The 15113-nt window shown below is 34.3% G+C and overlaps 1 protein-coding gene across 2 annotated transcripts in view; it reads left to right on the top strand.

Annotated features, from left to right (window-relative positions):
• Positions 1 to 15113, top strand: part of Zdhhc2 (zDHHC palmitoyltransferase 2) — a 65857-nt gene that overhangs the window by 33589 nt on the left and 17155 nt on the right. For both annotated transcript variants that reach the window (XM_005330796.4, XM_021730172.3), the window contains exons 4-7: positions 4789 to 4909; positions 6578 to 6647; positions 7550 to 7582; positions 14031 to 14151. In XM_005330796.4, the coding sequence (XP_005330853.2) occupies positions 4789 to 4909; positions 6578 to 6647; positions 7550 to 7582; positions 14031 to 14151 (345 nt within the window). The remainder of the gene's footprint in view (positions 1 to 4788; positions 4910 to 6577; positions 6648 to 7549; positions 7583 to 14030; positions 14152 to 15113) is intronic.

Genomic DNA, 15113 nt, shown 5'->3' with positions numbered 1-15113 from the left:
TTCTGCAAATTTTTGTGCTCCCCCCCAAAATGAAACTATTTAAACAGTAGTGTCAAGAACTGTCACATCTGGAAGTTAGTCACCTATTCCACCCTAAGGGATGTTCTGTTCCTTCAGAGATCTATAAACAGCCTCTTTGTTAAAATCTGTGATGTGATATGCCTTTGCATCAGAGTGCATTTATTTGGTGTATTCCAGGGTGTATCTTTTGACTTCCTATCATAGCAGTTCTACCAATCTGTATTTTATTTCTTGGTGCAGATCCAGGTTGTTGTGTTTTGTGTGTGTTTTGATACTGGGGATGGAACCCAGGGGTGATTAACGACTGAGCCACATCTCAGCCCTTTTTTTTTTATTTAGAGACAAGGTCTCAGTCGTTGCTTAGGGCCTGGTTAAGTTGCTGAGTCTGGCTTTGAACTTGCAATTACAGGCATGCACCACCAAGCCTGGCCACTGTGTTTATTTATTAAGAAAGTTAAACATACTAAGGAATCTTCCAGTTCTAGCACTCCCCAGAATTTTTCTCTAAGGTGAAAAGGGTCCAGAAACTAAAAAAATGAAAGTCATGTTGATGATTTCAATCCATTTGACTGTTTTTCAGTCTTTTACCAAAATAACATACAATACCGGTTTTACATTAAGTTTAGAAATGGGGAAGGAATATGTCTGTGCCTCAATAATGAGAATAATCGTTCTGAGTATGTAAAGGTGGGGATGAGAATATAAAATAACTTTTTCCTTGACATGCAGTCGTCTGACTTGGCCCTACTGATATTTGCTCTTTTGTCCTTTCCACAGTTATAATGGAGAACTTACTGTGTGCTAGGTCTTGATCCCTGCCTGACCTTGTAGAGTTAAATTCTTGTGGGAGAGAGAGGTGAAGGACAAATGAACAAATTTGAAATAATTTTAAACTGCAGTATGGCACATAAGGATAGCACCGATGGACCTGAGGAAAGTATAACATATGGAATAGAATGGTCAGGCTACCTCCCAATTAAGTGAATCACAGAAGTTCTTTGAGAAGACATTTAGGTAGAAACCTGCAAAAGTGAAGGAGCTGTCTATACAAGAAGCATGAGAAATGGTATTCTAGGCAGAGGAATCGGCTTGTACAAAGTTGATAGACAATTTCTCTGAAATGACCCTATCCTTTTTGAAAATTTGTTTATTTTATAGCAGAATGCATTTTGGCATATTATACACAAATGGAGCACAACTTCTCATTCCTCTGGCTGTACATGATGCAGAGTCATTCCAGTAGTGTAATCAGACATGTATATAGGGTAATAATGTCTGTCTCATTTTACTGACCTTCCCATCCCCACAGTCCCACCCCTACCGTCATTCCCCTCTACACAAACCAAAGTTCCTCATTCTTTTCTATCCCCCGACTCCCGCCCAACCCACTATTGATCAGCATCAGCTTATCAGAGAAAAAATTAGGCCTTTGGTTTTGGGGTTTTATTTCACTTAGCATGATATTCTCTACTTCCATCCATTTACATGCAAATGACATAATTTCATTCTTCTTTAAGGGTGAGTAATATTCCATTGTATATCTGTACCACATTTTCTTTCTCTGTTCATTTGTTGAAGAGCTTCTAGGTTGGTTCAATATTTTAGCTATTATGAATTAAGCTGCTATAAACATTAATGTGGCTGCTTCACTGCAATATGCTAATTTTAAGTCCTTTGGGTATAAACTGAGACATGTGATAGCTGGGTCAAATGGTGGATCCATTCCAAGTTTTCTGAGGTATCTCCTTACTGCTTCCTAGAGTGGTTGCACCAATTTGCAGTCCCACCAGCAATGTATGAGTGGGCCTTTTTCCCCATGTCCTCGATAACACTTATTATAGCTTGTATTCTTGATAATTGCCATTCTGACTGGAGTGAGATAAAATCTTAGTTTGATTTGCATTTCTCTAATTGCTAGAGATAATGAACACTTTTTTGATATATATGTTGATAGATTTTCTTGAGGCTATTTTGAATGCAGTGGTTTTCCTAATTTCTCTTGCAGTGGATTCAATGCTTATGAATGGAAATGCATTTGATTTATGGGTATTGATTTTATATCCTGATATTTTGCTGAATTCACTTATTCTAGAAGTTTTCTGTTGGAATTTTTTTGATCTTCTATATATAGAAGCATGTCATCAGCAAATAGGGATAGTTTGAGTTCTTTTCCTATGCATATCCCTTGAATTTCTTTTGTCTGTCTGATCTAGCTAGTTTCAAGAACTATGTTGAGTAGAAGTGGTGAAAGAGGGCACCCCTGTCTTGTTCCAGTTTTTAGTTTTCTCTACTTAGAATGATGTTGGCCTTGGGCTTAGCATAGATAGCTTTTACAATGTTGAGGTATGGGCCTACTATCCCTAATTTTTCCTAGTGTTTTGAACATGAAGAGGTGCTAAATTTTGTCAAATCTTTCTCAGCATCTCTTGAGATAATAATGTGATTCTTGTCTTTAAGTCTATTAATGTGATGTATTACGCTTATTGATTTCTGTATGTTGAACCAACCTTGCAACCCTGCCTACCATTTAAAATTTTTTTCTTACCATTGCATCCTTACAACATCATATGGTGCTATGCCTCATATGCCAAATAAATAGGCCCAAACAAGATACCCAGTTCTATTAAGACCATTAGTATGTCTGTGTTTCAATTCTCTCAAGACAGTTAATAGCACTTTCAATTTTTAATTTCAAAGTAGTGCCATCTACATGGTATCCAACATAGAATCTTTAAGGGAGAAAGAAAATCTGGTGAATCTTTTGGTAAATGAAGATGATCACATGTGATAGATCAGTAAACAACTTGAATCTTTCTCAGTTCTTGAATTCTGTGAAGTCTAAAGGCTGACAACATTTTCATACCATTAGCTTCCCATCAGAGTTTTTTTTTAGTCACTTTGAAAATAATGGAGTGAATCTAGGGATTCATTATCCAATTGGAAGATAATTTCCCACATGTTGGAAAGGTGGTTCCCAATGTTGTCTTGGATTCAAGATATTTAGATCTGCTGCTTCTCTGCCAGCCTCTAGGATCAGCCTCAAGACATATTTCTGGTCTTCCATAGTCCACACTGCTCACAGCCACCCTCATTTACAGATTCTAGCAACCAAAAGAGTGTCTAAACATACTCCATTTTTTAAAAGCTAAATAATTAAGATAGCAAACTCATGAAGAGCAGCTGATAGAAGGGGCATGCTAAGCCTTCCTAAAACATATGGCCTTTACTTATTTGTGTTCATTTGAAGGACTAGTTGAATTTGAAACACTCTGAAGTTAACTGACAGGTAAGCGAATGCTTTCAATTTATAACAGGAGGACTAATTAACCTAGAGAATAGTTCTCTCAAATATATTAGAAACTTACAAGAAGCCTAATTTACATTCTACTAGCTTAATACTAGTATTTTGTAGTTATTTAGGATTCTTAGTATGTAAATTTTATACTTGGAGAAAACATTGTATTTTCTTTCACCTTAATGGGTCTGAAATTTTGTGATTCGATTGAAAGGTTTATGCATACAGGAATAATATTAAAATTTATTTACATTTGAAAGCTGGAGATTTATTTCTGTTTTTAAAGGAACTTTGATAGAATTGTCAACTGCTGAACAAAGATTTTTAAGTTTATTTCTCTGAGGATAAAGATATAGGCTCAAATACCGTGACCTATTTTTCATTCTTTAAAATACTTAATCTCTTTTAAAAAATCTATAAGATGTGTTATACATACAAAAAAAAGTAATGTAGTATACAATTTGAAGAACAATAAAATGAAAACACCTCACAATCACTCAGTCATATTTTCCATACCTCCTGTATTACTTCTGGTATTTCTCAGTATGCTCAAGAAATAACAACTGCTCTGCATTTTATTAATTATTCCCTTTTCTTTATAATTTTATCACATGTACATGTATCTTTAATATTATATAAGTTGTTTAGCTTGCTGATTTTAAAGTTTTGTAGGGAAGGAGTTGCTCTGTGTATGTTCTGTAAGCTGGGTTGTTGTTGCTGTCTTCAGTAATATGTTGAAATTCGGTTCTTTGTTTGAATAGTTGTTGTCCATTAATCATTAAATGCCAACCGTATATTGAATGTATCCTATCCTAGTTTATGTATCCATTATCCTTTTGATGGACACAGGGTGGTATTTAGTGTTTTACATTTCAAACAATGATACTGTGATTATCCTTGTTTGCATCTCTTGAAATATGTTTATAAAAGTTCATATAGTAGACTTTTAAACTTTTTTTTTTTTTTGGTGTTTGCGTGATTACCAAATAAGTTTTCTTTAAAAAGTATTTTTTAATTAGTTGGGCCAATTTCGACTAGAGATGTTGTGTGATGATTATCCCTAAGTTAAAACTTACTTAGATGAGAAAATATGCTTGATTGATTTGTTTCTACTTTTGTTCCTAAGGGTCTCCAAATGAAAAATTTATCTATTGAGCCGTTTGTATTTACCGTATCTATTATATAATTAGTATTTGGATAGAATGCTACAACTTATAAGCACTTTATATATTCTATTCCTTTTGAGTTTCCCAAACACCTGAAAGTGTAGATATGATTATTATACTTTTTTTAGATGCATAAAGCAGTGATCCTTGAGGTTAACAGACTTTTCCAGGTTTGAAACTCTATTACTTCTCTGAATATACTATGTACCATTAATATTTTATAAGTGCCTTTGGGTATAAGTGGAGCAGACCAATATTTCATCATTCCTTCAAAAATACTGATTAAAATGTAAATTTATTCCACAGTTCCATCTCTCTTATGCAGAAAAAGACTTGTTGGAGAGAGAGCCAAGAGGAGAAGCCCATCAGGAAGTTCTTAGGCGAGCAGCCAAAGATCTTCCCATCTACACTAGGACTATGTCTGGAGGTCAGTGTGGATAATGAGTGTCTTGGAACAGTATCCAAATGATGCACTGTGGTGACTGTTATGAAGAATGTATGTACTTGAAACTGTCAAACATTCAAGATAATTATATCTTGGATTGCTGTAAAAGGTTTCTGTATAATTCAATAAAACAGAATGGAAACATGAAATCGGTGGTGCAGAGATCTCAACTAAATCAGAATTGACTCGAATTCTGTTTATGTTTACTTAGTTGTGACTCAGTGAAGGTGTAAGAGCTGCTAAAATCTTTTAGGAGTATTCCTAAAAGAAGAATTTTTTAAAGTTTTAATTATGGACTTTCCTAGTGGTACTTAAGGGAGCAGTATCTAAGTTGAATATAAAATTAATAACTTCACATGCACTTTTTATAAATTTAAAGCTGATTATATAAATTAGGTAAGACATAATTTAGATATTGGTACAGTTTCTTTATTCATCCTTAATATTTAAACAAAATTTTTTTTTACAAATACAACTAAATACATCTTTTCTTTGGATCAGATTTTTAAGGTAATTTCACATCTAATTAAACAATTGTATTAAAAACTGACACATATGAACTATTGATACTTGCCCACCAAGATTACCCAGAAATTTGTTTATAACGTTAGACCTGTGCTTCCCATTATAATAATCGCTAGCCCATTTGGCTACTGAGTAGTCCAGATATGGCTAGTCCAAGTTGAAACACTTTAAATAAACATAAAATACATAATGGGTTTTAAAGATTTAGTATAGAAAAAAGAATGTAAAGTATCTCGTTAATATACTTACATTATTTATATTTGTTTCTAACCTACTTCAGAATCATAAATGAATAATTGAAGTCTCACACACAATTTTTATCCTGTTTGTTTTCTTCCTCAAGTGTATCCTGTAAGATGCTTCTGTACTGAGATGGCATCTCCACGTCAATTATCCATAATTGTCTTTGATATCTGTATCATAGAAGACAAGATGAGGGCTTCAGTTACAAGAACCAGAATTCTCTATTGGAAGTACTTCTTCCAGTACTCACTTCTTCTTTTTTATTTTTATATAAAACCTTTTTTTTTTTTAAGTGGTAGAGAACACAGTACCTTTATTTTATTTATTTGTATGTGGTGCTGAGGATTGAACCCAGTGCCTCACACATGCCAGGTGAGCGCTCTACCACTGAGCCACAAACCCAGCCCATCCAGTACTCACTTCTAATCTTGTATACTGCCCAACAGAGACACGAGGTCTTTCCCAATTAAGCAACTAATAGAGTTTATCAATTTCTCAAACATGTTTCTGCGTTTGTATCTTCTCACCCTATTATGCACAAAAAGTAAATTCATTTAATTGAAGGAGACTATCTACCTTAATAGAAATGGACACATCTGTGCCCTTTGTGAGCCTTCCTGTGACTACTGACAATGTAAAACACCTCAGAAAAGTTTTCCAAAAAGATCCTTTCTTCTTGGTAAACCTCTCCAGAGAACTCTGACTCTAGGCTCAACTACTCATTTTTTTTTTGTACTTATACAGAGTTGAATATCTTCTTTTTACCAAATTTAAATTCAGTATGCTTTTTAGAATTTAAATTTGGAGAGATGATAAAAGCCATTTAATTGTACATTCAATTCTGTGTTAAATCTAAGACTAAGTGGAGCTTTTTGTTCCTAGCAATCCGATATTGTGACAGATGCCAACTTATAAAACCAGATCGTTGCCATCACTGTTCCGTCTGTGATAAGTAAGGAAACCTTTTTTTGCTTCTAAAATATCTGACCTTTTCATGTAGTATTTATTCTGTTTTCCAGGTTATCACATTTTTTCCCCTTATTTATGCTTCTCAGATGATTATTAGGAAATATAATTGGTATATAATCATTTGCATTAATACTTATGTGGCTTAGGGCCACAGTCACTTGTCCCCTTCCCTCAACCCTGTTCATGATGACTTAAGGTGCTTGATTTCTAGCAGTTCTGACTTGACTAATTCAATTTAGTAAGTACTTCTGTGAGCATTTTCTCTCTTTATTAAAATAACTCACTTGACTTTATAACAGACAAATGTTATATATTTACTGTACTACACAAACAGTATGATTTGACTTAATGATTAATATTAATTACTTAGATTTAATATTAATTATTTAATATTAATTAATGATTTAATATTAATATTAAAGAGAAGATTTTATCTAGACTTTCCATAAGTCTGTTGACGTTTTGAACTTTTTTAAGTATGAGGTAGTTGTATGTTATATATCATATTGTTTTTATAAAATGATTTGATTTACATCTTAAAGCACATATATATTTTAAATTCAAGTACTATTATTATGTGAGGAATGTTGGTATGTGGGAGGCTGAGGCAGGAGGAACTCAAGTTCATAACTCAGGTGGTCAGCCTAGGGAGGCCTCATCTCAAAAATAAATAATAATTTTAAAAAGATTATAGTTCTGTTATTATATTGCAACTAAAATCAGCTCTAGTATTTATTTTTGATAAGGACTTTTGCTATTACTTTTTATATAAATAATTTTGCAGTATTTTACTTGCCATAAATGAAATGATGCTTTAAATTTTCCTTTTATGACAATGTGATTTAAATCTTGTGGGGTGTGGGCTTTTGTGTTTTGTTTTTTTAGATGTATTTTGAAGATGGATCATCATTGTCCATGGTGAGTAGGCTCTGTACTTAAGTAGGCTTAGGTCTCTTATACATTTTTATAAATTGAATTATTTCTCTATTTAAACATTTTTACAAATGAAATTTGTATGCACATACATAAACACAGAAATTCTAAAATATTTTCCAGAAGTGTATACAAAGATTTGCCCATTAATTATACATAATACTGTTAATAATACCTCATGCAGATGTCTAATGAAGAATTAAATCCCTAAAGCTTTATCCATTATTTTAAATGAAACTTGGTATTGAGGAATAGGATGGCAAATACAGAAAAGCACAGAGCTGTTTAAATAAGATATTCCACTTGGAATTTACTAATGTTTTCTAATATTTCTAAGTTATAAAGTTAGGTTACTTATTAGAGATCTATTTGAAAGATCTGATGAAGGTTGATTTTCTATGATTTTTCTTTATTTTCCTATAATTTTCACCTCAGTGTGCACAGTCCTCTGACAACCAGGCCAAGGTTGCCAGCCAGGTTGGATTTGGACCTTAGTCATACTTATTCCACAGACTTGTCTTCTTTCAGGGGCGATGCCACAGGAAATATATACATCCCCACAAGTCTACATGAGACTTGTTTTGAATAAAAGAGAATGTTTCTCTTCGCAGCAGGAAATAAAGAATGTAGGGTTCATAGTTGAGTAGATTTCTCACCAGCATATCTCTTCTTTTCCTTCACTTAGATATCCTTCTTTCAAATGTTAAGACTAGTCAACTCCTATAAGAATAGCTGTCTTCTTAAAGAAAAATTTCTGTAAATAACCCCATTTGTACTAATTTGCATCTGCATTCTTTTTTTTTTTTCTCTAAGCAAATGTTCCCCCATCCAGTAGTTTCAATTACAAGTTCTCTTAATCCCCTTTTATTCCTCTTTGCCCTCACCATAGCAGAAGTTGTCAATGCCCCATTCACATCCCCAGGACCCACTGTGAGTTCATCACACCTGCAGACAGCCCCCCATCTCAGACACCTGTGTTTCTTTGCTTCTCCATCGGAGGGCTCTCTTCTACCTCGATAGGTTTGCTCTGCTCACAGGCTAGGCAGTCCAGAAGTGCCGGTGAATTAATAGCCCCAGGACCACCCTCAACCAATGAGGCCTGTCCAGTAATGCTGTTTAGTGGGCCGTTCTCCCTCCCCTCTAGCCCCCGCTTTTTTTTTTGGGCTGGGGTTCCATCCCAGGGCCCTGCACATACTAGGGAGGTGCTCTACCACTAAACGATATCCCAAATCCTCTCCCTTCTTTGTCTCAAACTACATCAAAGGTGTTAACTTAGGGCCTACTTTTAGGGAAACCATACTAAGCACTCTCCATTTTGAATTGCTGTGGATTCTCAATATATTTAGCAGTGGTAAAATAATTGGGTCATAAAATTGATTCTGATTTTTTCAATTTAATAGAAGATTAAGATGATAATGAACAGAGAGGTGAAGATAATCAGGATTCATTCCAGACCAGTAGCCTACCTATAAAGTTTGCTATGTCCTTGCTATACACTCAAAATTATAAAAATAGAAAATAACGATTTGCCATTATGTCAATCTTTCTAAACCTGCAATTAATTTGACTGAATAAGAAACTTATAGGATAATTGGACAATCTTTCAAATTTTGACAGATCCTATTAAATAAGTGAAGGGAAACAGGCAAAAGACTCCGGAGTTTTTAAAAATAGTCTCACATTTCATGTCTGCATGCTGTCTTGCATTCATCCTTTAATGGCAATGTGGAAGAAGTTTAATGACCTGACTGCCTCCTGCACTATTTCTTCCCATCTGCAGCCCCTACCTCCCCCCACCATCTCAGCCTTGGCATTCCCTTGAAGAAAGCAATAGCCATGCGAATTGTGAAGGGTTTGATGCCAAGGGCCTGATATTCATTGGATGGCAGCTGAATGGAGCAGTCAACTTTTTTTAAAGAATTGAAATTAAAAATTTAAATTAAAAAATTTGTAGGGCTGGGTGTGTAGCTCCAGGGTAAAGCACATACTTAGCATATACAAGGCTCTAGGTTGAATCCCCACCACCTAAAACACACACACACACACACACACACACTCTCTCTCTCTCTCTCTCTCTCTCTCTCTCTCTCTCTCTCTCATTTTTACGGTTCTAAATTAAAAAATAAAAGCAGTGAACATGTTCTTCTATCCCATCTTTCCCCTATTCACAGAGAACCACAGGTCTGTATGTAGGGGCATTTAGGCAGGGGCATTCCTCCCTCATTTTTTTTTTTAAATATTTTTATTACTTGTTGGCGGACCTTTATTTTATTTATATGTGGTGCTGAGAATTGAACCCAGGGCCTCACACTTGCTAGGCAAGTGCTCTACCATTGAGCCACAACCCCAGCCCCTCCCTCCCTCATTTTTAAAAACACAAGTGACTGTATTGTAGACTAAATTTGGTTTATTTTCTTTCAGTTAAAATATCCTGAAAATGTTTTTAAAAAGCCATTATATGATTACATTAGGATATTCCCAGACTGTGGGAAGACCATTTTTAGAGAGGTCTTGTATGTGGATTTGAACTTTAGTACCTATGAACTTTGAGCATTTGAAATATTAACCAGTGGCTCTCAGTTTTTCAATGATTTCAGCATATCAGGCTCTGGCCAGTTAAAGTTATCCATCAGGATTCAGGGAATCAATCTCACGCTCATTATTTTAACTAAAAATAAGTTTCTCTAGTATTAGCTTTACTAGCTTTCTATTAGAGAAATTTTTCTTTTAGTGTAAAATTTAATTATATTAATAATACTTTCACATACTTGCCCCAAATTAGGTAACATAAATAAAAGTAAATAATTTTAGCTTTAATTTATTGAGCACCTACTGTATGCTAGAGACCATATGTATAATCTGTCATCCTTACAACAACAAACAGAAGTGCGATTTGTCCCATTTTAAAGGGAAAGAAAGTAAGACTCAGGAAACTTGAAACGTGGGCTCAAAGTCACATAGTTTTTAGACTTGAAAGGCCGCATTCTTCCTAATAAATTGTGTTCTGTTTTCTGTTCTCAGAAAAACAATTGCCCTGAACAGAGCCAACAGCTGTGCTTATAGCCTAAGAGGGATATTTACCCAGAACATGTTGTTTCTTCATGTGAAGTCATTCCTTTTCCAGATGGAGGAAGCTCAGACTTGGACTGGGTTCTCTTCCTTTCCCATCTGAATCTACATACCAGTAGGCAGTTAAAATGTCTAGCCCCAAACTGTCTGTCACAAGAGGAAGGTATTATTCAAAAATAAACATGATTACTCTGTTTCTTCTAGTAACATACACATAAAACTCCCTAGAAACATTTCAGACTCTAAAATGCTTCGTCTTTCTTTACGGAGCTTCTGCCATGTTTCCTACCTCTGACATGCAAATTACTCTTAATAGAAGTTAAAGGAAGCCAAATTGGGTATTATAAAATCTGTGATCAAAATCATTTTATTTCTATACATACAAATGTTCTTCATCATTTACTCAAAAACTGCTTCTTACATTCTTATAGGAAGGGAAGCAATCTGTCCCTTCCTTCTAATTCCCCCAGGCCACAAGAGTCATAGGTGACACCGACATTGTCCAGAGTCTTCACCTTCACCTACCCGTTTTTTCCTCTTGAAACCAGCACAAGTAAGCAAGTGCAATATCCTGTATCCTTTCGAAACAAATTACAGTTAGGCTGTACAGAATATTACCAGTGTTACTTCTTGCCATTTTTTTCATTCTGATGCCTTGAAAAGCCATCTCAGCAATTTGGATTCCCACTGGAATCTCTAGAGCTGCAAATATAACTGTAAACAATGTGCATCCAGAGTTTTGGACATCCTTATGAATTCCTTCCCCATATAGAACTATAGATTATATACAATGCAAATTAATAAATTTAATGCTGCTTCCTTTACCTTATATATTTCTTTAATTCTCTCTCTTTTTTTTTTAGTTGTAGATGGACACAGTATCTTTATTTTATTTATTTTTATGTGGTGCTAAGGATCGAACCCAGTGCCTCAGACATGCGAGGCAAGCGCTCTACCACTGAGCTACAACCTCAGTCCTATCTTATATTTTTGAGGTAGAAAATATAACCATTTTTCATGTGAACATAGTTTCATTTTTAAAATCTGGAACAAGAAAGTTTTCAATTTATTACTAAAGTCAATAGAAAGATTATTTTGCTAACACTCGAGTGAGAACAAGGACATTTGAGGAGAGGAAACAACATGTATATGCTCTATGAAATAGGTTCAATATGTCAGATAACATTGAGCTAACTCAGAAAGCAATGATTTCAGCCAATTTAACAGATCTATTCTATCACATCTACTTGAGGTTATCCCATAATGCTGTGATCTCTATGCAAAGGAAAAAATCTTTTTTTTTTTAAATTAAATTAAATTAAATTAATTAAATTAAATTTTTAAATTAAATTATTTATTTATTCTAATTTCTTATACAGGATGGCAGAATGCAATTCATTTTATGTTACACATATAGAGCACAATTTTTCATGTTACTTGTTGTACACAAAGTTTTTTCACATCATTTGTGTCTTCATACATGTACTTAGGGTAATGATGTCCAACTCATTTCGTTGTCTTTCCTACCCCCATGCTCCCTCCCTTCCCCTCCCTCCCCTTTGTCCTATCTAAAGTTCCTCAATTCCTCCCATCCCCCAACCCCCCCCCCCACACCCAGTATTGGGCCTTTGTTTTTTTGGGATTGGCTTACTTCACTTAGCATTCTCTAACTCTATCCATTTACCTGCAAATAACATGATTTTATTCTCTTTTAATGCTGAGTAGTGTTCCATTGTGTAGATACACCAAACTTTCCCTATCCATTCATCTACTGAAGGGCATCTGGGTTGGTTCCACAATTTAGGTATTGTGAATTGTGCTGCTATAAACATTGATGTGACTGTGTCCCTGTAATAGGCTGTTTTTATGTCTTTGGGGTATAAACCATGGAGTGGCATAGCTGGGTCAAATGGTGGTTCCATTCAAAGTTTTCCAAGGAATCTCCATACTGCTTTCCAGATTGTCTGCACCAATTTGCAGTCCCGCCAGCAATGTATAAATGTATCTTTTCCCCCACATTCCCGCCAACACTTGTTTGTATTCTTGATAGCTGCCATTTTGACTGGAATGAGATGAAATCTTAGAGTAGTTTTGATTTGCATTTCTCTAGTTGCTATTAGATGTTGAACATTTTTCATATATTTGTTGATTGATTGTATATCCTCTTCTGAGAAGTGTCTGTTCAGTTCCTTGGTGCATTTATTGATTAGATTATTTGTTTTTTGGTTGGCTTTTTTTTGTGTGTGGTGTTAAGGTTTTTGAGTGCTTTTTATATCCTAAAGTTTAGTTCTGTATCTGATGTGCTTGTTGTAAAGATTTACTCCCATTCTGTAGGCTTTCTCTTCACCTCACTGATTGTGTCTTTTGCTGAGAAGAAGCTTTTTAGTTTGAATCCATCCCATTTATTGATTCTTGGTTTTAATTCTTGCGCTATAGGAGTCTTTTTAAGGAATTTGGGGCCCAATCCAACACAATGGAGATTTGGACCTACTTTTTCTTCTATTAGGTATAATTTAGTTAGTTTTCTTTTATTATTGCTTTTTAATATTTCTCTTGTTTAATTCCTAGGTCCTTTAAGAGAAAGAGTAAATATAAAATGAGCTGTATTTATGTTTTTATGTATTAATAATGTTTGGAATTCCACCCTCCCCCAAGCATCACATAATGATTTTAGAATAATAAGAACTGAGAATTTGTTATTGTCCATATCATATAATATAAAGCTGGATGTCAAAAATGATCTTAGTGCTTTTTTTATTTTTTACAGGTAAGAAAAATGAAATTCTAATTTACTATTTCACTTTCTCAGGCCATATAATTATCTAGTGTCAAATGTCATTACTATTTTGGCCCCCAATCGTATTTCTTTTCTTAAATCTCCCATTTAAGAATATGCTTTGACAGTCTGGTTGGTTCAATCAATGATGGCATGCAAGGAGAAGTATGTGAAGTTAGTTTATCTAGCCTAGGAAAAATTTAAAAGATTTTAACTTACTCATAATTTGTTATCAAACCCAAAGATAACTGTCAATTTCTCTAATCTGCCTGACTTCACTAGTTGTCTTACAGCTCTGTGCTTTTAAGCATGTGCTTATTCATATGTTTGGACATGAAATGTAGTTACATTGATCATAACTTATTAATGCTGTATTAAATATCACATATTGAAAATCTAAGCACAGAAACTCCCTTTTTCATAAAATTGATTTTTAATGTTTCCATGTATAAAGAAATTTTATGACTTACACTTAAGAAATGCTAACGAATTTTAAACGAGAGAAAACCAAACACTGTTAAATTTGAGCATATTATAACTGGGTTGAAGATGTAATACTCACTGTGACTGTTTTTGTTTTTTTGGCAGGGTGAACAATTGTGTTGGATTTTCAAATTATAAATTCTTCCTCCTTTTCTTGGCTTATTCTCTGCTGTACTGCCTTTTTATTGCTGCTACAGATTTACAGTATTTTATCAAATTTTGGACAGTAAGTTGTTACTTTAGTGACTTTTCTTCAGTTTATAAAAATATGTAATGTAAATTTTCAGCAGTGAATTGTTTCAGACAATGACTTTACAAAATAGAGTTAATTCACATAGTCAGTCCTCTTTATTCACAGATCCTGTATTTTTTAATTCGACTTCTCAAAATTTGTCTGTAATATCAAAACCAGTACTCACAAAGCTTTCATAATCATCTGCAGATGGGTGCAGAATGGCAGAGTTTTGGAGTGTTCCACGCGCATGCGCCCAGTTGAGGTGAAACAAGGCAGAGCTCTGCCTTCTTGCTTCATTAGCTCTCATAGTGTGAACAAACGTGCTCTTCACAGTCTGGTGCCGTGTCTTGTATTTCTGTGCTTTTTGTTGATTTTGCTATTTAAAATGGTCTTCAAGCATAACGCTGAAGTGCTGTCTAACGTTTCTAATCAAGACTGACATTTTATATGAAGGAAACACCTTAATAAGCCTCATTCATTAGCCTAAGTTATAGTGCCATTGGCCACAGGTTCCACGTTAATGATAAGGGACGTTTAAGCAAAAACTCACAGAAAACGAAGTTGTGAATTGGTCAGTTGATGAAGATGTTATGCCAGGAGTCTTGCAGGAACCTAACCCTGCATTGTCCCTGGGAGGAGGGGTTCAGGATTCACAAAGTCAGTGTTCATGGTAACCTTATAGAACATAGCTACTGCAAATAATGATAATGGACTATATAAATAGGTATTTTTCTGTATTTAAATATAGATGTGTTTTCATATAGATTTTTTAAAAATTGTTATGTCTATAATGTTTTCAATTTTTAGTGGGTATTGTTTAATTAGGCTTTAAGTACTCTTTTTTTTCTGTATTATATATTTTCCCAAATCTTAAGTCTTTATTAAATTCATGGAAAGACTAATGTATTCTGATATAAAATATGACATGTTTAAATAATCACTTCTTAATTTAT

This window comes from Ictidomys tridecemlineatus, chromosome 14 (assembly GCF_052094955.1).
Source record: "Ictidomys tridecemlineatus isolate mIctTri1 chromosome 14, mIctTri1.hap1, whole genome shotgun sequence".
NCBI classification, from domain to species: domain Eukaryota; kingdom Metazoa; phylum Chordata; class Mammalia; order Rodentia; family Sciuridae; genus Ictidomys; species Ictidomys tridecemlineatus.
The sequence above is the reverse complement of the archived record's forward strand: the minus strand, read 5'-3'. Positions and strand labels throughout refer to the sequence as shown.